The sequence below is a fragment of the Haliotis rufescens genome, unplaced genomic scaffold (genome assembly GCF_023055435.1).
Source record: "Haliotis rufescens isolate VD_foot unplaced genomic scaffold, xgHalRufe1.0.p SCAF_122, whole genome shotgun sequence".
NCBI lineage: Eukaryota > Metazoa > Mollusca > Gastropoda > Lepetellida > Haliotidae > Haliotis > Haliotis rufescens.
Genome location: NW_025963805.1, coordinates 482,979 through 510,000, shown reverse-complemented (window position 1 = coordinate 510,000; position 27,022 = coordinate 482,979). Strand labels below are relative to the sequence as shown.

At 39.2% G+C, this 27,022-nt stretch overlaps 1 protein-coding gene across 1 annotated transcript; it reads right to left on the bottom strand.

Moving 5' to 3' along the window:
• Positions 1–503: 503 nt before the first annotated feature.
• LOC125378525 (deleted in malignant brain tumors 1 protein-like) lies at positions 504–22,695 on the bottom strand. Its single transcript, XM_048393945.1, has 3 exons — positions 22,405–22,695; positions 7,347–7,506; positions 504–2,949 (listed from the first exon to the last, which is right to left on the bottom strand). Exons 1-3 carry the CDS (start codon positions 22,685–22,687, stop codon positions 2,778–2,780), a joined length of 615 nt encoding a protein of 204 aa, XP_048249902.1. The 5' UTR covers positions 22,688–22,695; the 3' UTR covers positions 504–2,777.
• Positions 22,696–27,022: the final 4,327 nt, after the last annotated feature.

Genomic DNA, 27,022 nt, shown 5'->3' with positions numbered 1-27,022 from the left:
CGTTAAGTAGATTTAGAGTAATGTGGCAGTTGAATCTACTTTGCACCCTCCCAGTGGGGATTCCGAGTTGGAGTATGTCCTCAAAACCTCTACTGGTTGTACAAGGCGATCGGTGGTCATGCCCCGTGTCTTAGTTGATGGCATGTCATCGTACCCCGACGGCGTCCATCTTTGCTCACAACATCAATCACTGGATTGTGTGATTGTTTGTCTCGCTTATTTACATAGCTGGAATATTGCTGAGTGCGGCGTTAAACAACAAACTAATACAACTTTTTGGCTGCCAGCATCTACACCGTGCTATTTCTTCATCTGAAGCCTCTGACAATTATCCATACGTCCAGTACATGCCATGTGTGGTTCACTCGCGATATAATACCTCTTAGGTCATACGGTGTTACAGGCCTAGAGGTGATTGTCCTTGCGGAACGCCCCTCAGCATAAGCACTTACCACTCAACCAAGTCGTTTCGCGTTCAGAGAAACAAGTCAACAAGAGCCTTTTCACATCCTTTATTAACATGAGATCCGCAACATACAGATTTCGACCAGACTGGAACTCGCGATGGGAACACCGGAACTTAACTACTCCATTCTGTCATCACTTTCTCGTTTTGTTATTCTCTATCGTTCTTTGCTTATCATCTTAGCCAATTGGTATTACCGTTTTTTATTAATCGATTTACCGTTTCTCCCACATCGATACAATTGAATTCTAACATTTTCTAGATTTTTTGTAAACACACCCGAAACAGTCTACCATTTTTTTACTTAATGCCAGCACTGCATTATGCATTGCCTTGTATTATGTTGTAACTTTCATATCAGAAATGACTAGACCAAGGTTGGGATGTGTACAAACAAAATACATATCGAACATGTATGATGCAAAACAGGGTGCACTAGTCTACAGAATAATTGACTCTTAACAGCTATTGGATTTTAATTGCATTCCGAGTTGAAAGAACAAAACATAATACTTACGATCACTGATAAATTGAGAAATATACCACAAAGCAGATATATGCCCGTTTGGATAATTATCGTCCACAATGCTAATGAAGATGGTACACACGTCAATCCACTTAGCCATGAAACTACACAACCACGAAAACGTTCACGTGTCACTTGCCCTCATAACACGGAGGTGGTTCCCTCCGCCTGTAACTTTCTTGAAGGCATTTTTAACTCCTGTGGTCAAGAGCTGCCCTTTGCTCAGAAAAGACTAGGCTAGGGTGGGATGTGTACAAACAACATATATAACTTACATGCATGAAGCAAAACAGGGTGTACTGATCTACAGAATATTTGACACTAACAGCTACTAGATTTTAATTGTACTCTTTCTGAGTTAAAAGAACACAAAACTATACTTACGATAACTGATACAAGCTATTGGATATTCATAATATATTCTTCCTGAATTAGAAGTACAGATAACTGTCACTTACGATAATTGAAATTTGAAAAATCTATGCTGTGTTTCACCTTATAATATAACCACAAAGCACATATACACAATGAGACAATTGTCTATGTTCACAATGGTCACAAAGACGGTGCATATGTCAATCTACTTTGTGATGAAGCTGCACCACAATTCACTAAAACTTCAAGTGTCACTGGTCCAGAAAGAACGTAGCACGTGTACGCCACGTTGTAGCCGATGTTGACGAGACATCACTGTCTCCTCCGTGTAGGAAACGTTGATGGAGTTCAACTATCGCTGCTGTTGATCAACATAACGTTCTTGTGCAATAGTCGCAAAGGTCTGTCAATGTTTCACAATATGTAACTGAGAACCAATGGTGTCTTTGTATCATCACAAGTCTGTTCTGGCGATTGTCCAGACTGAACAATACCTGTTCCCTAGCAGTGTCCTATTGCTGTGGATGAGGGAAAATAAAACGGCATTCCGTTGTACCAGCCCTGACTTTGTGTCATCCTGATTGACAATGTGAAACTTTATACATGTAGGTCACGCGACCTTCAGACTTTAGTGTTTTTGTTTAGATTTGTTGACCAATGTTGACAGCAACTTCATTTGAGCTCTAAGGTGAGCTCCAGTGATCGATGCCTGTTAGGCAAATATGAATGATCTAAAGGTACTCCATACTGTGCATGGAAAAAGTAACCCTAAGACTAGCCAAAATCTGTCTACACGGTGGTACATATTGTTGTGCATTTTTACTGATGTTGAAATGATATAAAGATGTATCACATTTCCAATACAGTTTGCACCTGAACTGACTGATTTTTGTTAGAATAATTATCATCTTGCCTTAATGAAGAAATAAAGACACTTTTTGGCGGGTGGATACTGAGTTCCGAGTCGCTTTGAAAGGTATTTCAGTTATATAACATTGATCAAGTAACATGTTAGAGGAATACACACCATGCGCATGGGTGCCGACAAATCAAGGATCATAGTAAGAAACAAACTGATATTCGAACCCACGATCAGTGCATTATCAGTGAGTGTCAATAGGTATTGTTTTATGCCGCTTTTAGCAACATTCCAGCAATATCACAGCGCGGACACCAGAAATGGGTTCCACACATTGTACCCATATTGGTAGTCGAAACCCGGGACTTCGGCGTGACGAACAAACGCTTTAACCACTGGGCTACGCCACCAGCCTATTTTTATATAAATGAAGAACCCACATCTATATAGAGTTCCGTGCCTCTGGTCCTAATTACTGCAGTCAAATAGAAGAGTTATGCGACGTAGGGCATCACATGTTTCTGTACCATGCTGGTGATGTATCCAGGCAGTTACTGACAGAGGACGCCGACGTCTTCACCATGACCACAGTTGTGAGTGCCCCATTGTTGGTGACAACACTGGCTCAGAAATGACTCGTCCCCAGCACAATTTACATCATCCAGTTGTATTGGGCCACTTCCTTGACCATAGAAAGCAGAAGCCTTCGGTATTGCGTTGTCTCTGGAAATATGTTTACGAACGTTGTTAAAATGCTAATGATTGTTATGACAGATGGCTGATGTTGCTATGCAACTTTCTAATGCAGAGCTGGAAATCACTTGTATGGGGTATAGATTTTACGTCATAGGTATTTAATTTAACGATAGTTTTAGTACACTTCGCTACTATTATCCATGATATTAGACAACGAGACAACGTTTTAATACAATAAGGTGGAGTGCGACAGTGATATCAGTGTTACCAAACAGATACCAAAGATTACCTGCTGAATACAGTTCTATTATATCAGATTTCATGTTGACCGTTGCAGATAGAAAACATGGCATTAACCAATTTCTTGATATAAGATTACGAGCCGTTTTACATCCTCACGCACTTCCAGCATGCCTAAATCTTCCTACGAATCCAGTTCCGAAAATCAAACCTTCCTCTCTCATTCAAAAACAGACTCTAGACATCAAAACAACTCATACCCCACACAAATCTCTTTTCAAGAACAACCATTCTGGAAATAATTGCTTTCTTTAGCAATAAATACGTTTGTGATCCATCCACTTGACATTTAGTTACTAAAGTGGTGAAAATATATCACAATATTATTATTTCTCCTAAAACAGGGCTTGATCTCCAATCGCCAGCAGTGGTTTATTCGTAGTGGTTTCGTTTTATTAACGCAATCTGATTGGCTGGCTGAGAGTGGAGGGCTGTGTCATCGCGATTTGATTGGCTGCCTAAAAATAATTGCCGGCACTATTTTCGTATCGGGGATACCCGAGGTCGTCTAGTACAGAAAATCACCAACTGTCAAAACATTACCGTAGTGACGATGTTTCCATCTCCGAAAGATGGTTACCAAGAGAAAATGTGCGGGGGAGGAAGGGATGTGATAGGTGGAGATGTATCAGAGAATTTGAGCTTCCCAGTGTACGAGATTCAGTTGTAGAATGAGAAGATGGTAACCGAAGCGAGATACCGCTTCGATATTACGGGACCTGGTGAGCCACTCCGGTATAATCTTTACTGGGCGTTTTCAAGACTAATATAACAGCTTATGAAACAGTTAATTAACTCTTGTAAAAATACTGATAAAATAGCGAAACATACCATATTGTTTTTGGTATTTTTAAAAAATAACCATCAACCACATAAGAAATGTCACGTTATTTCAAAGTGTTGATCAAGAGCCGATCGATCGTTTGTGTAACCCAGCGTCAAAAACATATTTTATAGTTATATTGAAAAGGCTTATATTTCATATTTTAAGAAAATAAACACCTTAAATAAATTGTATTAAAAGACATACTCAATTTTAATGCATTAACGATCAACCTTTGCCAGACCGAACATCTCACGACCAAGATGTTTTGCAACCACCGCAGTTGTTTCCCCTTTCAACAGTTGGAGGTTATCCAGGTCAATATAATTCATTTATTTTGGCCAATAATTATATATTTGTTTGTTTGTAACTTGAAGACTTCATATATTTAAACATACTATTTCAGGCCAATTAAGAAACTCATTTTTCTTTTAAAAAAAACATTACCACATAACTTGAAAGTTTTTAGTTTCAGTTGGTTGGTTGGTTTCTGTTTAACGCCGCACTTAGCATTTCCAGCTATATGACGGCGGTCTATAAATAATCCAGTGATTGATATCTTGAGCATCGATCCACGCAATTGGGATCGATGACATGCATCAACCAAGTCAGCGAGCCTGACCACCCGATCCCGTTAGTCGCCTTTTACGACAAGCATAGTCGCCTTTTAACGGCAAGCATGGGTTGCTGAAGACCTATTCTACCCCGGATCTATTTAGTTTAAGTACCTAAATCTATGTATTTATATTTTTTCTTAGCTATTTTGATTTCTTATAGGGAGCAGACAAAATGATGAAGATAAAGATGGTGGGCACCAATCAACCTTATTAGGTATATTTTTCAAAAATCTTTTTTTCTTCAATAATGATTTGCACCTATGCATTTTAAAATATATTTGGTATTTTGGATAGGATAAAATCATCTCAAAATTAATTTCATATTATCATTTTTAGGTAGAAACTCACTATCACAGTTAATTATTTTCAGAATTAACAGACAATACAGAGTATTAAAGAAATGTAGAATTATGTTTGTCTCATGTATATTCTTTAAACCAAAGTTGTTGTTTTTATTATTTACCATGTTTATTGAAAAAAATAAATTAAATAATGCAACTGTTACATTATCATAGCAGATAAATATCCCCAATATGCATAGCTAGCTTAATTTTAAAGATAATTATTCAGCATTTCTTTGGATGATAAACTGGACATATGAAAAAATAAAAATGTACTTTTTCTGTATTATTTTCCCATTAAAAGGTTTACAGTAATTTATTTTTTTCACACAATATTATTGGCTGCCTGAGAGTGGAAAGCTATGTTGCTAATTTAACCAGAGACGTTAAATCATTCTATTGTGTAATGTGTAAATTTTCAGAACTTGGTAAGTAAAAAAACCTCAAATATAAGGATGATGAAGAAACGACCAACAAGAGGTCATCTTATAACATTAACCATTAACCCCATTTCTCAATATAAGCAATGTCAAATTTTAATTTTAATACTTTTTACAAACAATTCACATATGATCAGGTCACTAAAATAGATATTTATTACGAGTCTTGTTTTCATGATGACAAATAGAAGAACATGTTACATTTTATTTACCAACGATCAGTTATTCTTAATTTCTAATCTGATAAAATATAAAATAAAACGTTTGGATGAAACTGTAGCAGTAAAATAACAACATAATATTACAAGGGTATTATAAAATAATGTAAAGATTTGTAAACTATTGAAATGATAATTTATTGTTTACATATATCCTATGTATTTATGTTTCACACACACTAAAGTATCTTTGCTTGTCAAATTCAAAGATATGGGAAAATTAGATAGCTCATTTAGTAACATGTTTTGTGTTATGATGTAAAATATCATGGTCAAAAGAAAAATTGTGCACTGAATTAGTAATTTTTTTTTTATATATTTATAATACAAACACATGTGCTCACCATGTTCAGGGAACAAAACAAATATGATAAAAAAGAGGACATGAAATAATCATCATTTTACATATTTAATTATTCACTGTAAAGTTCTTTTTAAAGACGAAAATTCGGTTGAAAATATTACAATTCATTGATGGTGTTGAGAAGATTTACATAGCAGTAGTCTGATCAGTTGCCTGAGTTGGTATTTATAGAATCTAGCCTTGTCAATCCCGCTGACAGTTCCTGTGGCGCTTGTTTTTCGTTAACAATATGTTACAAAAAAGACAATATTTAATTTCCTCATATTGGGTTTATTACATTAGTTTCTAACGGACAAATAAACGAATAACGTATTTACATACACTAAAAATGTGGGCATATTTAGTGTTGCGCGTTGAGAATGATAGGCACGGTGAGGCGAATGCAAATGAAGTTATGGGCCGAGTTATCCAAAGCCATCAACAAATATCAAATCACATTAATTATTCTCAAAACGTAACTCCCATCAACTTTTAATAGTTAACAAAGAACATAACATGAATGCTAACAAGTGGCTTGCCTGTCACGGGAAAACACGTGTGAGTTGTCTTCGCTAGATCCTTTTTACCTGTTTATGGTGCAGTTGTCTTACTGAGCAAATTCGAAAACGAGGCTGGGGGGAATCCCGAGTGGTTACTAACACAGGAAATCTTTAACTACGAGCTCGACTTTTTATTGCGTGTGGTTATGGGAGAAAAAGGATTAACTACTGTGAATAATCTGCCACGATAAGAACGAGGCTTTGCTTTTCACTCGTGTGTAGATGTTTCGGTAACAACCAAAGCCTCGTTCTAATCGTGGAAGATTAATCGTTCGTGTGTAGTTTTTTCGGTAACAACCGAACACAGTGGTTAATCCTCTGTGTCACAGAATGAAGATAATTGTTGCCATCGTTGTTACAGTGTGATATATGTTTAATTGTTTTTCATGAGATTGTTTCTCGTCCAAAGACTAGTTTATTTCACACACATAAGGAATAAACGTATCTCTACGCATAAGTTATCATTATATTGCCAACAATTCTGGTATAATTGTTTTAAAAAAGGCAACTTCCCCACTCTTAAATAAGTAAGTTTAAGTACCATACCAAAGTAACCTTTGTCCATCTCTGAAGGAAGGGAAAAGGTAAAACAGATATAGTTCACGTTGTCAATTTTACAAGTATCAATATTTAGCCACTTTTGTTCTTCCTCAAAAGACTGTTTAAATGTTTACATAACGCCTGCCCTAGTGATGTAGCTAGATATACATGTTTTGCATGATGGATAGCATTGATAAACACATTTTGATCAATTACAATGTTGGGTGTCCTAATATACTCACGAGGGCAATCCAAGTTCTCTACAGACAACTCTGGCATCGACATCAGTGAATCCGTCGTCACAGACTGTTCCCCATGTAGACTGGTACCTAATCTCAAGACGGCCAGACTGAGGACCCGGAACAAGTCGAACGATTTCGTCATGTTGCATTGTACTAGTATCTGTGGATAAATATGTATTATCAACACTGGTTTCCGAGACCATCAATTCCTGGAGATTTCCCAGTTTTCAATTTTTTCAATGTATGTTTAATTTCTTCTTCAGTTACTCGTATTACACCTCCTATTAAGTCATCACACCGTGCACATTTCTCACAATTAGCAAAATTATGATCTAGAATTTAATTCTTGACATATTCGTTAAACGCAGCATCTGATTCTATCTCTGGGTTTAAAAGTCTCTTAAAATAGGTCAGCCATTCTTCTCCTGATATTTCTTGCCTTAATTATTGGTAAGATCCACATAGTTTCTTATTTAGTTTCCAGAATAGTTTACAATCTTTGTCTTGTGCTGCTTTAGAAATATCCTCCATAATCTTATTCTCAAAATCCTTTTTCTTCTGTTTGCACAAACTTCTAAAATGATTCTTCAAAGATATATATTATGTATAATATTCAGTATTATTTGTCTTTCTGAAAAGGTTTAACGTTTTATGTTTGTTCTTTTTAGCACTATGGCAGCTCTTGTCGAACCATTGTGGTTGCTGGTTAATTATTTTGGTCCTTTTTCCAGTAGTAGAATGAAAACCTATCTTGACAAGTCATTTACTAGCAGCTATTTGTAATAGTTCAACACTGTAATCAATATTATGTTCAACTGCTTTTTTTAATGTGTCTATATTAAAAGATTGTTCATTACTAAGGTGGTTGAGGAATGCATCGCGTCTACAGTTCTCCCGCACAAAGCGCGTCATGTCATGTTGTTCGCACTGTGTTTCACGTGCTGCGTCGTGCTGGTATATTGACATGTCATTTTCATTTGGTAACAGATATAACAGCTTCACGGGCATGTGATCTGAATGTGTTTCGCTCAGCACATGAAAAGATTCAACATAAGTAAACTATCGGATGACACTACACAGTAATCGATGACACTACAGCCTACCTACGAAAGTTAACTCGCCACACTCGTCTCCATGCTTTCTGCCATTTGTCACGTGCATATCAAACTGACAACACAAATCTATCAATGATCGACCGTAGCTATTAACAATATAATCCTTTGATGATCGAATTATGTTAAAGGAATCGATACTGTAGAGGCACTCATCATCTAATGGTAGATATGCTGTGCCTTCATTAATTATAAAGTCCTGCAATTGACCCATGCGGGCGTTAAAATCACCAAACAATATGAATCTGCATTCTTGATATTCATGTAAGAGTTCGAATAATTTACCTTCTATGTTTTCTAGTCCATTTTCCAATTCTGTTTCAGTTCTGTTTGGAGGTATATATATAAATCCTAGCATACATGCTTTGGCAAAGATATCTGGCACATAGAAAAAGACACAGTCCTCCCACTCTTTATGTATTCTCCTGAAGTGTTCGTACAAGCCTTCCTTAATATAGACGGCGATACCTCCGCTATAGCTACCTTTCAAATGTAGTTTCATTCTAGTGCATTGAAATGAAGAGTAACCCGGAAATAAATCCCGAAATTCTGTGTGGTTTTTAGCCCATGTCTCGAGCAAAGCAAAAACACTATGTTTACTTAATGTGGATTTAAGTTTGTTAAGTTCTGAGTTAATCTTGGAGTATAGTCCATTGATATTCCAACAGAGGACAGAAATACCTTGTGTGTTGTGAAGACGGTTGCTTATACGTCGAATATGTTTGTCCTTGGTCAAAGAGATATCTTGTCGGCCTCGGCCGTATCCCCAGGTTGTGTTAACCTTCTCAGTGTCGTCGTGATTACGTTCCATAATTTGTCCATGAGTGCTCTCCCTTCCTCGCTGACCCACACGAATGAGTTTGTCATTTACACTGTCATACATGTAAGCACGATTTGATACAATGAGTTTATCATATGAAAAATGGCAGTTTTCTTCACCTTTATTTCTGTATTCTTCCAGACACTTTCCATGTTGTTTCCTCGTCTCTCTGATGTTTCTTGTATAGTCATCACCAACTCTGTAGGCTTTGTTACCTTTCAACACTGTTCTTGCTTGTTTCTTCACTTTTACTTTGAACGAGGAAAACCTCGCAACTTAGGTCTGGGACTCGTCTTTGTCAGTAATCTATGAACCCTTTCCAGGCCGATGTCGACAACATTTTCTAGTTTCAATGTATGTTTCATAAAGTTTCTTACTTTATCTTCACTTTCTTCCCATGTTTCTGCAGCCTCATCATCCATTCCAAAGATTATCACATTTGATCTCCTCATCTGTGCTTCAAGTCTTTCCACGGAAGTTTTAAGTTGTTAATTTTCTTGCCATAACTTGTCATTTTCCGTCCACAGATTGTCTTTTTCGGTTCGGCCATGCAGTTTTTATTTGATTCGACAGTTGTTGGTATATCACGCAATATATCTTTCACTTCTTTATCTGATTCGGACTGATTCGGATATGATTATCCATATGGGGCTGTGTCGACTTGCAATCCTCCTCTCCCACGTGCAGTCAGTCGAGCTTGACGGGTGTTATGTCCGGGGCCCGGGTTAGGCTCAACACTGCCACTCACAAGGAGTAAACACACGACGATATAATATTTCAGGGGATAGTCATCCTCTTATACACAGCAGATGCGTTCTGGACATAGTATATTATATTTCGGTTCCATAGACTGTACGTCCAGAACACACAAACAGGACCGTTTATCCTGTATAAGGAATGTCAGTGGATCTTCCAGTTAGCTGCCTACTGTTGGTAATATCCGTTTTCTTTTAACATATAAAAATATTTTCAAAATATATGATCTACAACGAAGATTTGCCCAACCATCACAACCGCATCAAACCCCGTGGTAGACCGGATACAGTTATTAGCGCATCGACAGCGTGAGGTGTTGGTTCAAAGCGAAACGGACAACCCTTTGATCTTGCCCTCAACCATGCTTGTAGTGGAAGTAAACGATTGCCTGGAAATAAACAAGATTCTTTCTTGCTGCATATCAAGGCACCAATTCATCGGTCATGGGGCGTTGTTATGTATGTGTAGCCCAGTGTATCCACAATTAACTAGAATGTTTCATATCGACAAAAAATATATATGCGTCAGTGAGGTTTATCAACACATGTCTTACGCTTATTCACTCTTGGTGAGGGAGACTGAAATTGAACATTATGATAGCGTCAGCAGGAATAATAGAGGTCATAAGACATAACTTTATTGGCTTTTCTGGCATATGAAGATCATACATAAATATAATAGTTTTTTAACATATGTATTTTTGTACTATTAAACAAACTGTGACTTTGAAGACATTTTCACTTATTGTAATAACATCAAGGTAACGAATCATATCTATCTCTGAAATCCACGAGCATAGTTGCTGTCAAAACTAAGAACATAATCAGGGCGGCCAGTTTTGACTTGTCATGTGCCTAAAAGTGAGTTTATTCTTAAACATGTCAAAACCGATTGACCCTACACTAACGCTTGAAAATGTCTCTCGGACTGTTATGGGTAATGATGTATTTCATAATATTACTGGGGGATGTTCAAGTTCGTTCCTATCATTTACTCCAACGTTCTAACTGTCAACCATCTCAACAGGACCAACTTTGGTTATATATCGACTCCCCGTCTCTATATCTTAAGTTGTTAATCGATAACTGCGGTCCAAATTTATCAACTTATTCATCTATTGTTGCAAACTGGTTTGTTTACACAATAAATATAATTTATTGCTCATGAATTACTGAGGCAGTGAGGCACCTGTATAAGAAATGTAAAAGCAGATATGTTACATGTAGTCCAAAAGGCATCGCAATATAACTTGAAAAAATGCTGGTGTGACGTGATATTTAAACTTACTCACAGACGATATATTTTTCGTGAGAGTGTAGCACAATTTTATTTACAATTTGATAAATCATAATAATATGAATATTAAATTTCATCATCACTTGTCAAGTTTCCTAAAATCTCACCAGTTGGAAGATGTCACAGATAAACAAGGATTTTATCTAAGTTTGATTGTCTTTGACACAGATGTTTATCCCTACTTTGCCAGGACACTGCAGAGGATTAACAGTTACTGTGAGTGAGTGAGTGTGTGTGGTTATACGCCGCTTTTAGCAGTTTCTGTGTTTACACAAGCAAAGAAGCACAAACGTCATGCCCAAAACCCTCACAGTAGTGCCCGCTTCACAAGTATCCATCACAACCTATGAATGCTAACATGTGAATAAACTGAACTTTAAATAATTAAAGCACTTGCAGTGACCAATTAACAAGTAATCAGTGAGAGAGTATATGAATACTGGGACCGCTAAACAACTTCTTTGTAAATAGACAAATGCGCCTGTGAATGGCTCGGTGGTCGTAGCCTTGTATATCAAGGTTTTTAATACCAAGTGAAACAAAGACGAGGTTCACTGGAAATACTGTAAGCTGCATGTCCAGCCTCCATCAACCCCTCTAGTGATCTTGCGCATAACCATTGTCATGACCTGTTTGAGTGACGTCCTTCCATGAGCGTGAAAGGATTACCCACAGAGAAAGAAAGGATTAAAATCATACAGATATCCTATCTACATGGTAGAAGTACCCACAACCAATTTCCTCTAATAATAAAAATGTCACCTTTGGTATCCCCAGCAAAAATCACAATGGTCATTGGGCAAATGTAAAAATCAGAAACCCTAACGATATTATGTCTACATGGTCACACACGTTGATTGTGAAGATCTCACATTCTATCAACAGTCAGACAACATGGTTGTTCATATTCATTTCCACTATCCTCTTAGAATTAGTGATACATATTAGAGTCTCACACAAAAAATTATCCTAGTAATGCCTACAAAATAACAAGCAGAAAGTTGGGTGTGGGGGAAAGGGACATATTCCTACGTGAAATAATAAGACATAAGAAGGGGTGACTGCACTATCGTGATTGTACTATCTAAAGTATACTTTTGGCGAACGAAAAAGTTGTATTTGCAATCACCTGGAATGACTCATGTGGGCAAAACTTAAAACGAATAGGTCCGCAATCAACAAACACTCACTTAATTAATGGCGAACATTTACCAACCCGCGACAATCGTGTCAACTCGGGGGTTTCCCTAGCAATAAACTCGCTTCTAACTTCACTACTGTTCTACTGTCGGGTAGCCACAGTGGCTAGACTGGGCCCTCGTGGAATGGTTCAGGCCATAAAAGTCCAGCAACCGAACACAAAGACTGGTGAACACAGGTCGATGGCCGTTCATTAACTCAAGAGTCACATCACACTGTTTTGTTTTATCTCACTATTCATTTGATATAATTGCCACCTTCAACTGAAACCTGGACCGGTGGTACACGCATGGCACACGCGGGTACACACGGTTGCAAATGGCACACGCGAATGCTCAACGGGTTGCACACGTGTGTCAGGGGAATGAACTTCTAGGCACTTGTGTACCTAAATGCATAAAAGACACATGACATTCATGCATGAAATACATATGGCATACATAGCTACCAACCTACCTACACTAAAGCGATATGTGAAGCATGAATATGTGGTACCAAATCAATAACCTCATTGTTGGAATCATCAAAACGCAGCATCAACCAAATACATTATACATAACCCAAACGTCATAGCGCTGGGACGATGCACCTTGAGCATCATGAATGGGGTCGTTTCTGTTCCCAAAACGTTTTAACCAACTGCAACGACTAACTGCAACTCAAGGGAGCAACGTTGTCAGGCGGTATTCAATGTCTGGCGATTATAAAATGACTACTGGGTTAAACATTGATTAAAGCTGCCCTCTCCGGAGGTTGAGCGTATTGAAGGGACCTGACCTACCTGACTTCACTGCAGCACACCCATTTCATTCTTTACTGCGTAATTGGATTACAAGATGGTATGACATGCAAACACCTACCCATGTGGGACATTTGAAAAAGACACAACAATTAATGTGTCACTGGCAATCACAGGTAGTGGTGGTGATGCTGGTGGTGTAGCTTGAGGCCGACTTGGACCAGAAATAAGGTCAAATAATATTTTACAATCATAAATACTAGGATATGTTTTCAACCAAAGGAATTAATTTACCAGTATTAAAACTGTATGACATTGTACATAATTACACCGATGTAATGACAGGATCTTCTGCTTAATGGTATGCATTAAAACATCACTCAAACACAATTTAGTTAAGAAAATAGATATCTCTTTCAGTAAAATAGCAGAACAAACAAGTGTAAAGCGATAAAATGCAATACATGTGTTTGGTTTTGATGTTTATTTCTACCAGGCGACATTAGACTGTCTCATACTTGCCTGATGCAGCAATTTACTGTTGTATGTCTCATGTTGTCATAACGAGGACATTCTAACAGGTATTGTTGAACTGTTTCAGGCGTATGGTCACTGCAGTGGTCACACAGATGGGATACCTCCATATCAAACAACACTTGTGTAGGCGAATAATGCACAGTGACTAAGACGAAGTCCAGTCAAAACGACTTAATCACGTATATCAGTAAGTGAATTATGACTGCACATTGCCTTCACCTTCAGAAACTATTTAAGTGCTATCATTTGACGTTGTGGGAAGGGCATATCGGAACAATCGACCTAAGGAGCTGAGACTGGAGTTGTTACAAATGTTCCAGTGTAAACGCTTAGAGCTCTAGACTGAATGAAATCAAGCTTAATGCGATGGCTTTCAGAAGCAGACATGGATACTTGGCAGCCATAGTCAAGTCTTGACAAGGTAAGTGCATTATGTAGCAATAACATAGTAGTTGTATCAGCTTCCCATTGAGTTTTGGATACATATTTCAATAGATTGATAACACTGTTACAACGGTTGCAAAGATGGGATATATGACTGGACCATGTAAGACTTGATCAAAATAAACTCAAAAGTCAAATTTAACACTCTGATACAACAAGTAGGTTATGGTCCCCAAGAGATAACACAACCTTTAAAGCAATTTTACGACGTATGATTTTCATTGCTTCTGATTTTGAGCGGGATATTTTGAAACCCCATTATAAACACCAGGCATTAACTATGTTTAAACATTTTTTAACTGATTGTGTAACAAACTGAAAGTTACCAAATCGTTTCCAGAACGAACCATCTTCTGCAAACTGTATCCACATTAGGAGGAAGATGAGTGAAAAGTTGATCATGATAATAAACAAAACTGGGCTAATAACACATCCTTGTGGAGTACCACTATATATGATGTGCAAGCCAGAAAGTTATGTCCAAACATGCATCTGATTGACGTTGTCAGACAGAAATGACTGTAGCCATCTAAACATATTGACTTTTATACCAAGCTTTTGCAGTATGAAAAGCAACCCTTGTCGCTAAATTACATCGTAAGCCTTTTTAACATGAGGAAATACTCTTGATTGCAAATTGCTTTCTGAGCTTCTGTCTGGAGTCTTACATGCTGATTGGATTCTCAAGATAATAAGTCAAGCGATTGGTAACTATTCTTTCCATAATTTTTCATAACTTTGAAGAAAGGGAAATTGGCCAAACGATGCTAGTAGTGAGGGTCGTTACCTGGTTTTGGTACAGGTATATTTATGGCGGGTCTCTAAGCCTTTGGAACAGATCATATTCAAAAGCTGGCGAGTAACTACAAGAGCAGAATCGGGCATATTCTAAACCGTCTCATAACACCCGGGAGAGGAGTTGTGAGCTTTAGAAATTGCCCCTTTAAGCTCATCATGTGTAAATTTATTTTTGTATGATTCTTTAACATCGTGAAATCCTTCAAGGAAGTGTTCAGAACTGCTTACATTTTTTGACTGTTTAACCAACAATTCGTCACTTTGTTGCCATTTACACCCATATCAGGAATAGGATATTTGTTTTTTGTGCCACAAATCATCTTCATTCTGGACCAAATAGAATAAATATTTTCATCGTAGAGATAAACGATCGCCATCTTGAACGTTTGCTACTCCTTACAATGCGTTGAAATTCTGCACGTTTCTTTTTCCAGAACACAGCCAAATCACATTGGAGTTAAGTATAGCGTACCTTATTGAAAGCAGTTTTCCTTGCCTTGTTGGCCTGTTCATATTCCTGTTTTCCCTAGGGTTCGGACTGGATGTTTATTTGATGCATTCACAGAGGAGTTTTCCATGAATTTCCACAAATTGTTCAGTAATATTTCCACTGGAGATATCAATATCATCTGTGATCAAGTCAAGAGTGATATGTTCATCACACAGAGATAAAAAATCAAACCAATTCGCCTTAAACTTCCATTGTGGTACATGATCATTAAATTTCATGTAGTCATTGACACTTGGTCTTCCAGTGTTGTATATATATACTGACTATGATTTTCCTTTTATCACCATAATATCTTTCTACCGCATTAGTTTCAAAAGCTGCCCTTGGTAAAGTGAGTTCCTTGAGATAAATATCCGATTTAATAAAAATACCAGCACGTAACAATGATATATTCAACAAATAATTCCACTACTTTTTTTGTTTTAATGCACTCGTTATTTTAACAAATTGTCCAGTAATATTTCCACTCGAGATATCAATATCATCAGTGATCAAGTCAAGAGTGACATGTTCATCACACAGAGATAAAAATTCAAACCAATTCGCCTTTTTAAACTTCCATTGTGGTACATGATCATTACTTTTCATGTAGTCATTGACACTTGGTCTTCCAGTGTTGTATATATATACTGACTATGATTTTCCTTTTATCACCATAATATCTTTCTACCGAATTAGTTTCAAAAGCTGCCCTTGGTAATGTGTGTTCCTTGAGATATACATCTGATTTAATGACAATCTGCGGGGACTTTTTACATCATCAAAACTAGTGTTCGCCTGTCCTGATGCAAAACAGTGTAACCATTAGTTTTGAAATTACTTTCAGGCCACAAAAACGTGTCCTTGACGCAAATAATATCTGGCAGTTGTGAAATGCTTGATAAAAAGTGTTTGAAGTTATCGCCATTGGCCACAAGACTTTTAGAGCTCCATAAGGAAAACGAGCTTTATCCATTATTCTTGATCAACATGCAAATTACTCAAGATATAAAGAAATAAATGAATACCATTCGATCTATTTGCTCTTCTTTGCTGGTTGTGTTCAAACAACGGCTATGACTTCGAACGAGTAGGTCATGAAATTTTAAGGGAGCAACCTAGAATGGGACTTAATGGGAGTAAAAGCAATAGCATCATTTGTGTACCATGCACAGGGCAGTTGCAAGAACAACGGGCAACAGCATTTGGCACATAGGTTGGTTTCGGTATTAGCAACTGTTGGTGTCTTGTTTACTGATGGAGAAAAATTGTTTTCTACCCTGACTCTTTGGACAGACACTGCTTCCTTACATCTTTGACAGCCTTTAAAAGAAGCACTGTGATCACCTCACAATTTCGCTATTTTGAAGCACCCACAGCTTCCCAATCATCAACCCGCGCCGTCGAGCCCAAATACATCTTGTGCACACAGGAGACTTACTTTTGCATTAAAAAGAAACGTGACCAAATTCTTGACAAATTGTAGCCCCTTATATCTGGGGGAACAAAAAGACGAACCCGGAATGTCTGAAAGTACATTTTAACCCTTTCTGGAGTGTGTGAGTGAGTATTGTTTTCTGCCACTTTTAGCAACATTCCAGCAACATCACGTCGGGGGACTCCAGATATGGGGTGCACACATTGTACCAAAAAATTGCAGCCCCGATCCTTTCTGGAAGATAAGGGGGTTGTATATCAGCAAAACAGAAGTAGTAACTTCTGTTTCCCTCCCACGCAGTAGACGCTTTACCTCAATGACTTTTGAGGGGGGGCACGGGTGGCCCAGTCGTCTAAGGCGCCGCGATTCGTTGTGCAGAGTTGCGTCCCTTGGGCACGCCAGAAACCTATGATTGTGGGTTCGAATCCCGGTTCGCCCCGATTATGTTTCTAGGTTTGTCAGCACCATACCCGTGCTCGTCGGTTTCACCGAAGTGGTAAACGTCTGACACCTGCATCACTTCGGGCTTTCCTCCCACATTAAGCTGACACGCCGTGATATAACTGGAATACTGTTAAAAGCTGCGTTAAACCCAACTCACTCACTCACTCACTCAATGACTTTTGACCTTTAAGTTCCCCTTGAAAGTGGGCTCAAGTTTTTGAGGCTAAGTCTGGGGTGAACTCGTGAAAATAGAAGTACAGGTGTCACTGGCACATCAGAAACTGAGTTCAAGTCGTTCTGGGACACGTCATTTGTGTTTGCGCTTTTAAGGCACCATTCTAATATACTTTTCGCTTTTCGCGCAAATTCTGCATCAGTAGATGTTCATCATCCGCTGCCCGGCTATATCACTATCCATATCGACGAGTTCGAGAAACACATTCAGCGAAAAAGTAAGACTTGCCACGTGGGGCGAGAAGACCAACAGCACTCCAAACAAAGAAAAAATATGGCAAAAAACTTACCTTGGTCATATCATTAATCTATTTGATTCCGAAAGATTGAAATGTAACAAAGTATAGCCCCATATGAGCCAAGCAGCGAGAGCGACTACCCACACGTCTAACCTCGCCGAAGACAGTCTCCCACCATTGGCAGTCAGTGTTACGAGAATTATCTCCCTTGACTATCGCCGCCGAGAACCAGATTGTCCACATTTGACCAAATGATGTTCTGGCATTTTCTTTCCAAATTCGTGCTAACATTGTTGTAAATTTCATAAAGCCCATGTTGCTGGACAGTATTTTTTTCAGTGATTCTCTGTCCAAAAACGTCATCAGTGGCTTAAAACCAGATTGGTGTATGTCCATGTCTATGTTCATGTCCAATCAAATTCTTTACACAGGTCACATGAAAGGGAGATTGGGCCACTTAGTTTATCATTTATCAACTTAGAATGTGAGTCAATGTTGTGATCTTTCAGCTGAACTACTGAATACAAATTGATGCCTTCATTACAATAAGATGTCTAATCTCTCCTTTGGGTGGTCGGTCCGATTATGTTTCTAGGCTTGTCAGCACCATACCCGTGCTCGTGGGTTTCACCGAAGTGGCAAACGTCTGAGACATGCATCACTTCAGGCTTTCCTCCCACATTAAGCTGACACGCCGTGATATAACTGGAATACTGTTAAAAGCGGTGTTAAACCAAACTCACTCACTCACTCACTCCTTTGGGTGAAAACTTTGGTCCAGAATAATAAGAATACACCAATTGAATTTACCAATGGAGACAGAACAGTATGGATGGACCAAACTTCTTTGGTACTCCCATAAAAATAACAATTGTCTGTGAGAGAAGATGAATAATAACTTTTGCTTCAAAAAACATATAGATTAATTTGTATTTGTTTGTTTTATGTGATTAAATGCATATTGTTTTTAAAGTGAATATTATACAGCACTTCAAATTTTAAAATAGTATTTACTCAAAACTTGTACAAGTGGACAAAGGACATTACGGTTCTCAGGCGACGCTAAGTGTATTCAGTCACGGGTTCTGCCTTCCCGTTGGACATGTTACAAGACCAACAGCAAAGACACCGTGGCTCATTTCTCAACTCAACTCTCTTGTGTGTGTGTGTGTGGGGGGGGGGGGGGGGCACGGGTGGCCCAGTCGTCTAAGGCGCCGCGATTCGCTGTGCAGAGTTGCGTCGCTTAGGCACGCCAGAAACTTATGATTGTTGGTTCGAATCCCGGTTCGACCCGATTATGTTTCTAGGTTTGTCAGCACCATACCCGTGCTCGTGGGTTTCACCTAAGAGGTAAACGTCTGAGACCTGCATCACTTCGTGCTTTCCTCCCACATTAAGCTGACACGCCGTGATATAACTGGAATACTGTTAAAAGCGGCGTTAAACCCAACTCACTCACTCACTCTCTTGTGTGGAATCATTGGGCCCCACCGGTCTTATATCCTGGATATCAGCTCGTAACAATAAAACACACAGCACATGATTCCAGCTCTTTTCAACAAAGCCGTAACTTTTACTTTCAAAACCTATGTTTTCATTCCGTCCAGCACACACCAATTATTTGGCAAACACCAACAGTAATATATTCTTCGCAACGATGCTCACGTGCGATTCGATTTTTTTATGTGACAAGACATTTTTTTTCTAATATGTACATGCGATTAGGGGTCTTGTTTGCTATCGAAAGTTTGTCATACACGTTACATAGTACGCCTATTTGATTATCGTTATCAACAAGCTTCTCGCGGTCGATATGGGTGTTTACTATGTCAGTTATTGTTTGAAACAATGCCGTCAACCACAATGCACTCAAACAGCATGTGTTCGCGATAACATATTAGAATTGCACGAAAATGTATGATTTCTAGGTCGGGGATAAAAAAAATTCAGGGATATCGTGACAAGAATTAAATAATACCTTACAACTTATGAACCTTGACAGTATAACTACACTATGTAAGGTGAAGTGAAATGGGGTTTAACGTCGAGTCCAAGATTATTGCACTTATATAGCGACGTGCATGCACGTGTATTTGTGTGTGTGGCTGCTTGTACTAGTCCGGACTGATGCCGATTTATAGTGCTAGCTCACTGAGATACCATGCCGCAGTTTAACATGAATACCCAACTCAGACAAAGTATACTGACTCCTAGCCAACCAGTCCTTGTTTTAGCCCCTTAATGCCGAGCGCCAGACAGGGTAATAACAAGTACCATCTTTTAACGTCTTTTGGTATGACGCGGTCGGGGATCGAACCCCAGACCTTCCGCTCTCCGGGCGGACGCTCTACCACTAGACCACGGAGGCGGTCCAACTACACTATGACAGGCGTTGTGTTTTGAGACACTACGGTATCAGTTAGTTCTAAATGATTTACATTTTTCACTGAAAGGAGGAAATAAACAAGTTTTGGGATCATATTTTTTCCGAACATCAGGCAGTACGCTTTTTTTTATCGTTTCGTTGCCAGCAATTGTGGTAATATATACTGAACCAAATTAAAAACTTCACAATCCTAAAATTTTAACATTTTTACCAGTAATCATTGTGGGCCCTTAGTGTGTATTTAAACAGTAATGGCCACGTATTGTCTTCAGATAACACCCGTTTTTGTGCAGGTGAATCGATCAAAATCATGTGCACAGCTCTATAGTGGCAAAAGTGTTTTTTCACGTGCAACTGGTCACGTGGCCATAATACCGCTCATGTTTTCAGCCATACTTGTTAGCAGGCATTAACAAAAAAAAGAAAAACACAAGAAGACAAAAGTCTTTACGGCCATTTGTCATGCCACGCCTTTCAAATGTGCAACGTGAACGTGCCATCGGCATGTTGCAGACGGGAACGTCCGTAGCTGAAGTCGCAAGGACGATGGGTTGTAGTCGACGGACTGTTTATGATTTCCAGACGCGTCTACAGCAAACGGGTACCACCGCTGATCGCCCTCGGCCAGGTCGACAATGTGTGACGTCACATGCAGAGGATCGTCGGATTGTCTTACGTCACTTCCGTAACCGATTTTTGACGGCTACATCAACCAGAAATAAACTGTTTAGGGGTAGACTGAGTGCGCAAACTGTTCGAAACCGTCTGAGAACTGCTCCCCTTCAAGCACGACGGCCATACTGCGGGCCGATTCTGACTCAATTACACAGACGTCAACGTCAATTGTGGGCACAGCGACACTTACGATGGACTAAGAGGAATTGGAATCAAGTCGTCTTCAGTGATGAATCCCGATTTAATCTTCGATTTGCTGATCGTAGGGCGAGGGTGTGGAGGCGCCGTCATTAACGTTACGCCCAGTGTTGTGTACAGGAAGTTGACAGTTTTCGAGGCAGAAGTGTCATGGTGTGGAGTGCTTTCTGTGGCAATGCACGTTCCAGGCTTCTTGTCATCCGTGGCAACCTCAACGCTGCTGCTTACCGCGACCAGGTACTGGCACCAGAACTTCTGCCTTTTATGGCAGCACATGGACCCGGTTTGATCTTCCAACCTGACAATGCCAGACCCCACACAGCAATTTTGACAAGGTATTTCCTTCAGAATGCGGGAGTCAACGTCATGGACTGGCCGTCAAGGTCTCCCGACCTCAATCCCATCGAACACGACTGGGATGCTCTTGGCAGAGGTCTGCGCACTCACCAGAACCAACCACCGAATTTGCAAGATCTTGGCACCATTTTGCAGCAACAATGGCGTCATCTTCCCAATCATGTGTTCACAAGCATCACAAGGTCCATGCGGAGGTGTTGTGTGGCAGTTGTCAACGCACATGGTGGCCATACACGCTACTGAACTTGTGTGCCATCAGATTCTCGTGCTTGGGACTTATGATTTAAACTGTTGATGTTATCACCGAATACCGTAGGTGCTTGGAACAAATTATGGTTACCACCGTTAATTAAAATCAACCAAGTCAGCGAGGCTGACCACCCGATCCCGTTAGTCGCCTTTTACAACAAGCATAGTCGCCTTTTACGGCAAGCATGGGTTGTTGAAGACCTATTCTACCCCGGATCTTCACGGGAATGACAGAAGTGTCCAATATTAGTGTCATTCGCTTTTAAGCTACAAACAAAAAGTAAACAGTTAATATATGCTTCCGGCCTGTCCAAATTATGACTACCAAAAACATTTTACAGAAATAATAACACGAAGAGGGCAAAGTCATCGATATCACCCGCAATGGTAAATACTTCTTGTGAATACGATTGCTGGAGAAATATTTACGATTTTCAAGATTTGTTGTCATGTGTCATTTGTTTCAAAATTCCCAAGCTATCAAAAAGGCTCCGGTTCATCAGCATACTACTCCATGTGCAATTTTCGCAAAGGAATATTGTATGGTTTCAAGAGCTACCCAAGAAACGACATCTTGCACGATAGACAGACGGAGGGACCGACGCGTTGCGGGGGATACAAATAATAAGTAGAATTTTATACATACTTGACTTTCTATACACATGTCCTTGAACACAGCTTGCAGATGATCCAGTTTCATCACGGAGCATTGAACACGTTCCACCAACTTCAGTGAATGTAAATGCGCCACAGTTAGGTTCAGACAAGCATTGGACGCTACAATCAGCAGTAGAGATGGCTGCGGTATTTCGAAGATGCGCCATTAAAACTTGTTGTATTCTCGTAAAATCAACGTTTATACACAATGTATTAGTCAGTACTAATTGACCAAGATGCAATACAACGAAGATCCGCAAGAACATGACCATAGTTTGCAACAGTACTTCCCGAGATCTAGTTGTGGGAAAGCAAGACCCTGATCAACTGTAGCTATAACACACTGAGTGTCTGATGAAACAAAAGATCACAACTAGTGAGTTTCAATATTGATTACATATTCGGTAGTTCTACCCTACTATAAGAAGGCGATGCCTATTGGAGAGAGCTGAGCTGTCAATGTGACGTCACGATAGCACACAATCTCACTGGTTACTGTTTATCGATTGACATGACATGTAAACACTCTCCCGTGGACCATTTGAAAAGAACAATAACTGCACTCACTCACCATCAATGAAACATTGCCAACACTTTCAACAAAGCTATACGTCTTTCGTTTTCAAAACCTTACTGCCACGTCGTCTTCAGTGAAGACACAAGTTACAGAAGGTTACTGTGAAAAGACCAAGATCGATGTTTTCTTCGCTTGAATTCTCCTGGCGGGAAGGAATAAATAACAGCAGTGTTTTGTAAAACATTTCAGATAAAGTTTGTTGTGTTCGAATTATTTGCCCTCAATGAATAGCATTTCTCAAAGGAAATAGTTCTTGCATAAATCATGAATCTGGGTGACAGGGAATCGTGAAGACGTTCATCATGATATCGTCAAGTTATGAAGTAGTTCTGTGTCGTTTCCACTGTACCCTCATGACACAAGAATTTCAAAAGCAGGTGTCAACAACCTTGTGTTCGCGTTAACTTGAGTATCATTACAATTCGATGACACCAGAGTCAGTATGCGAAGCCCATTCTCCCGCCGTGATATTGTTGGAATACTGCTAAAAGCGGTGAAAAACCATACTCACTCACTCATTCGTACTGAGGATTTCAGGGTTTGGGTCACATGAGACATCGTTTCCGTCATATGTTTCCATTGACCAGCAGCAATGTGTCTTGGTAAGTCACACTTGTCCGAAAGCTCCTCATGCCGAAGTCACTCGATCCATGACACATGACGGGTCCCATGACGGTGCAATGGTAGGTCTAGTAGTATTTCTTTTATTAGATCGGTACGCAATTTTCCACAGCGGCAGGAAAACTTGAGACACAAAATTAGATTTTATATCATTTCATGACGGAATGGAGATAAAATACGGACAGCCTCGCATACTTTGAAACGATGTACAGATAAATATTTGTTCACATTAATTCTGTTATGTGCGTGAACATGGATTTTAACATTTTTTTCATCAAGCTCATTCAGGTCGCTGGCTGCACAGATCATCCTCTCTTGTAAACTACTTCGGCATGAACACATGTTTGGTTTCGAAGCTCAAAGCAAAAATGTTACTCTCGGATGCATTTTTTCTCCATCCATGACGAGCATCTGTCATACTGTCAATGTCTCGACAATCTTCCTGGGCAGTTGAGTTCAACAATGTAATACACAATGCCTCATTCACGGCGTCATCACAAGATTCCTCCAATTACCCACCACGTGATCAGGGTTACGACCTCCGGATGAATTATTAAATTAGATTGCATTTTGAGAAAAGAATGTTTTCGTTGATATTATTTTAAAAAAACACCCAGTATATGGTACTTTTGGATTTTACAGCGGATTTCTTTTATTACTTTCTAAAACATTTTGTTTTCCCCCTTTCTGACCGCGCGATCTCCTAGCAGCCACGCCCATTAGAGCATTAAAGTTGGTTAAAGCTTACAACTATCAAGAACTTGCCAAGTTCGCCTGCTTCGATATGAGCAACAATACATTTTCATGTGGCGCTTAATTTGATGGAGAGCTGTTCGACATGATCAGGGAGCCTTTGGTCATTTCCATTATGACATTGGTGACTTTATCGTGGAGAAAGTTCCAATTCAAGATGACATAATTCCGATCGTCAACTCGAATCGACAAGTTGGCGCTTCTCTTCCCGCCCTTGCAAGTGCAACAGGAACTTTGACAACTTCATTACCGATCCTTTGGATTAGTGAATCAGTGTCACAGCTAGATTTCATTGTGGAACCAGATAAAGCCGAATATGTATGTTCATAGTTCTTTTGTCAACCATGCGTGACATAGCACAGGCAATCGCAGTTAGGGAATGGTGCGACCACCATGTCGCAGAAATTCGTCGATTCGATAAAGTGTGGCCCAAACTTCTCGACTGAGCTGAGCTAAATAAACGAAGTGTTTTGAGAGATCGTAGATACTCGGACTTGAAGAAACGGATATTAAACGTTGCAGCAGATGAAGGATTGGTGTGAACAAAACGGGAAACGGATCCCAGATTGTATTTAAAAAATAGTGCGCGATGTGTTTCCAAATCCCCCAATAATAAATACATGGGACAAGTTGATCTAATGGTCAAACTGTGTGTGAAATTTCTGTGAAAGGAAAAGAAATCCATAATTAAAGTTGTCTTGGAATATGTGTATTGGAGTTTTCGTTTATCGAAAGTACAATATTATCTAGATAGGATCATATGTAAGTCAAAACATCAAGTATATTTCGTTACGTATTTATGAGTTGCTTATGTGCATTGTTATGTTGATACACGTGACATGTTCATATATTGTAGTCAAGCTTACAAATATTGGTGCAACTTCTGGTGCTTCAAATTAGGCCCCTTCCTAAACACTAGTTGAAATATCTGTGTAATAATTTAAATTTTATAAACATAATCTGCTTATTGTCTGGTATAGATCTTACTGTTGTATCCAAATGACCAAAACTAAACAAATATCTGTAATTTTCGGATTGAACTGAAAGAATCTTGTCGTCAATTTCGTATTTATGTATCGTTACTGTTACATTAACCGAAACCATTGTTCTGGTGCTGTTCTGCCATAAAAGTATACACAACAATATACTTTGACAACAAATGCATTAAATGTGTCACATATACACATGACCATGTGCTTTGCTATTTATAGCGCAACCGTAACTAAGCTCCACCCACTGTGATTGATGCAGACCTCAAACACGATCGATTCGATTTTTTATGAAAAAACTACAGAAATCTTATTGACTTATATCTAGATATGGAGCCATTTGTGGTATCCAGGGTTTGTCATTCAGGCTGATACAAAGTTTGACGGTCAATGGTGATCTTGTGTGCGTGAGGTTTTCAAAAAGCTTCTCCCGACACTCGGTTGTTTACCTTGTCAGTCATTGTTCGAAAATGAAACACCGCCACCTTGCGGGCTATTTATAGTCAGGGTGGGGATTTAGGCGAAACAGTGACGAGAATTAAGTTTTTCCTTGGAATAAAACATACCATCTCCAATAGATAATATAACTACACTATCACAGATTTGTACTCAAACCTGGCATGAGGGCAGGAAAGATGCAACACCAGCCCCGTTTGAGGATGCAGCAACTAACAATCTCATGCACTGATTAAACACTACAAGTTTACTCTGCCCATTATCTCAAAATGTATCAAGTAATTCAATTTCTCAGTAAAGGAGCACATACGAAGCTTTGAATTATTTATCCCGTGGGGTGGAAGAGTCAATACAGCTAATCAGGACAACCGTCACTGTGATTCTCTCACCACACCGGATACACATCGAGGACAATCGCCTTTCGATAAATATTATTGCGGATACCTAGAATGGCAAATACGCCTGTGGCAAGGTTCCAGACTGAGGGACCTTGTTATTGTATTGCTTGTGTATATACCAATTTACAAAAGTAACTGTTATTGAAATAACAACATAAAATGTGGTCATTCGTTTTATCACAGCAAATTCATTGTCCAAACCCCATACTTGGTAACAGGATGACAATGTCAATATCAGGTGTGACCACTATTTGCGGTAAAGCCGACGACGCATCGGCAGTGTATTGTACACCATTTGATTGAAAACAACCTGGTGGGTGGGTGAGTGGGTGAGTGGGTGAGGGAGTGAGTGAGTGAGAGTGAGTGAGAGTGAGTGAGTGAGTGAGTGAGTGAGTGAGTATGATTTTACGCCGCTTTTAGCAATATTCCAGAAATATCACGGCGGGGGACACCAGAAATGGGCTTCACACATTGTACCCATGTCGGGAATCGAACCCGGTTCTTCGGCATGACGAGCGAACGCTTTAACCACTAGGCTACCCGACCGTCCCAAAAATATAATGGGTCAGGTAGGTACTACTTTCAGCGTGTACAGACAAATATGGCGTCACCCGAACATCGAGAGTTTATTTGAATTTTCTCAGTTTTCTTATTTTCTTCGCCAATTTTCGGGTGAACAAGATCATCAACAGTATTGGCCTTGATTTGTTTGTATAAAATCCGTGGTACAAACCGCTCAAACGAGAAACAAGTCAATAAAATTATGACTTGTTTAAAACAAAGAAACAAAGAGAGAGCCAGCCAGGCTTAACT

Bases quoted from the DNA above. Each gene is read 5' to 3' on its own strand.
- LOC125378525 (XM_048393945.1), bottom strand. From the start codon at position 22,687: ATGGTCATGTTCTTGCGGATCTTCGTTGTATTGCATCTTGGTCAATTA. The intron at 7,507-22,404 runs GTATGTATAAAA...ATTTATCCACAG, and splicing joins ACATGTGTATAGAAAGTCAA to ATACTAGTACAATGCAACAT. The intron at 2,950-7,346 runs GTGAGTATATTA...ACATATTTCCAG, and splicing joins AGAGAACTTGGATTGCCCTC to AGACAACGCAATACCGAAGG.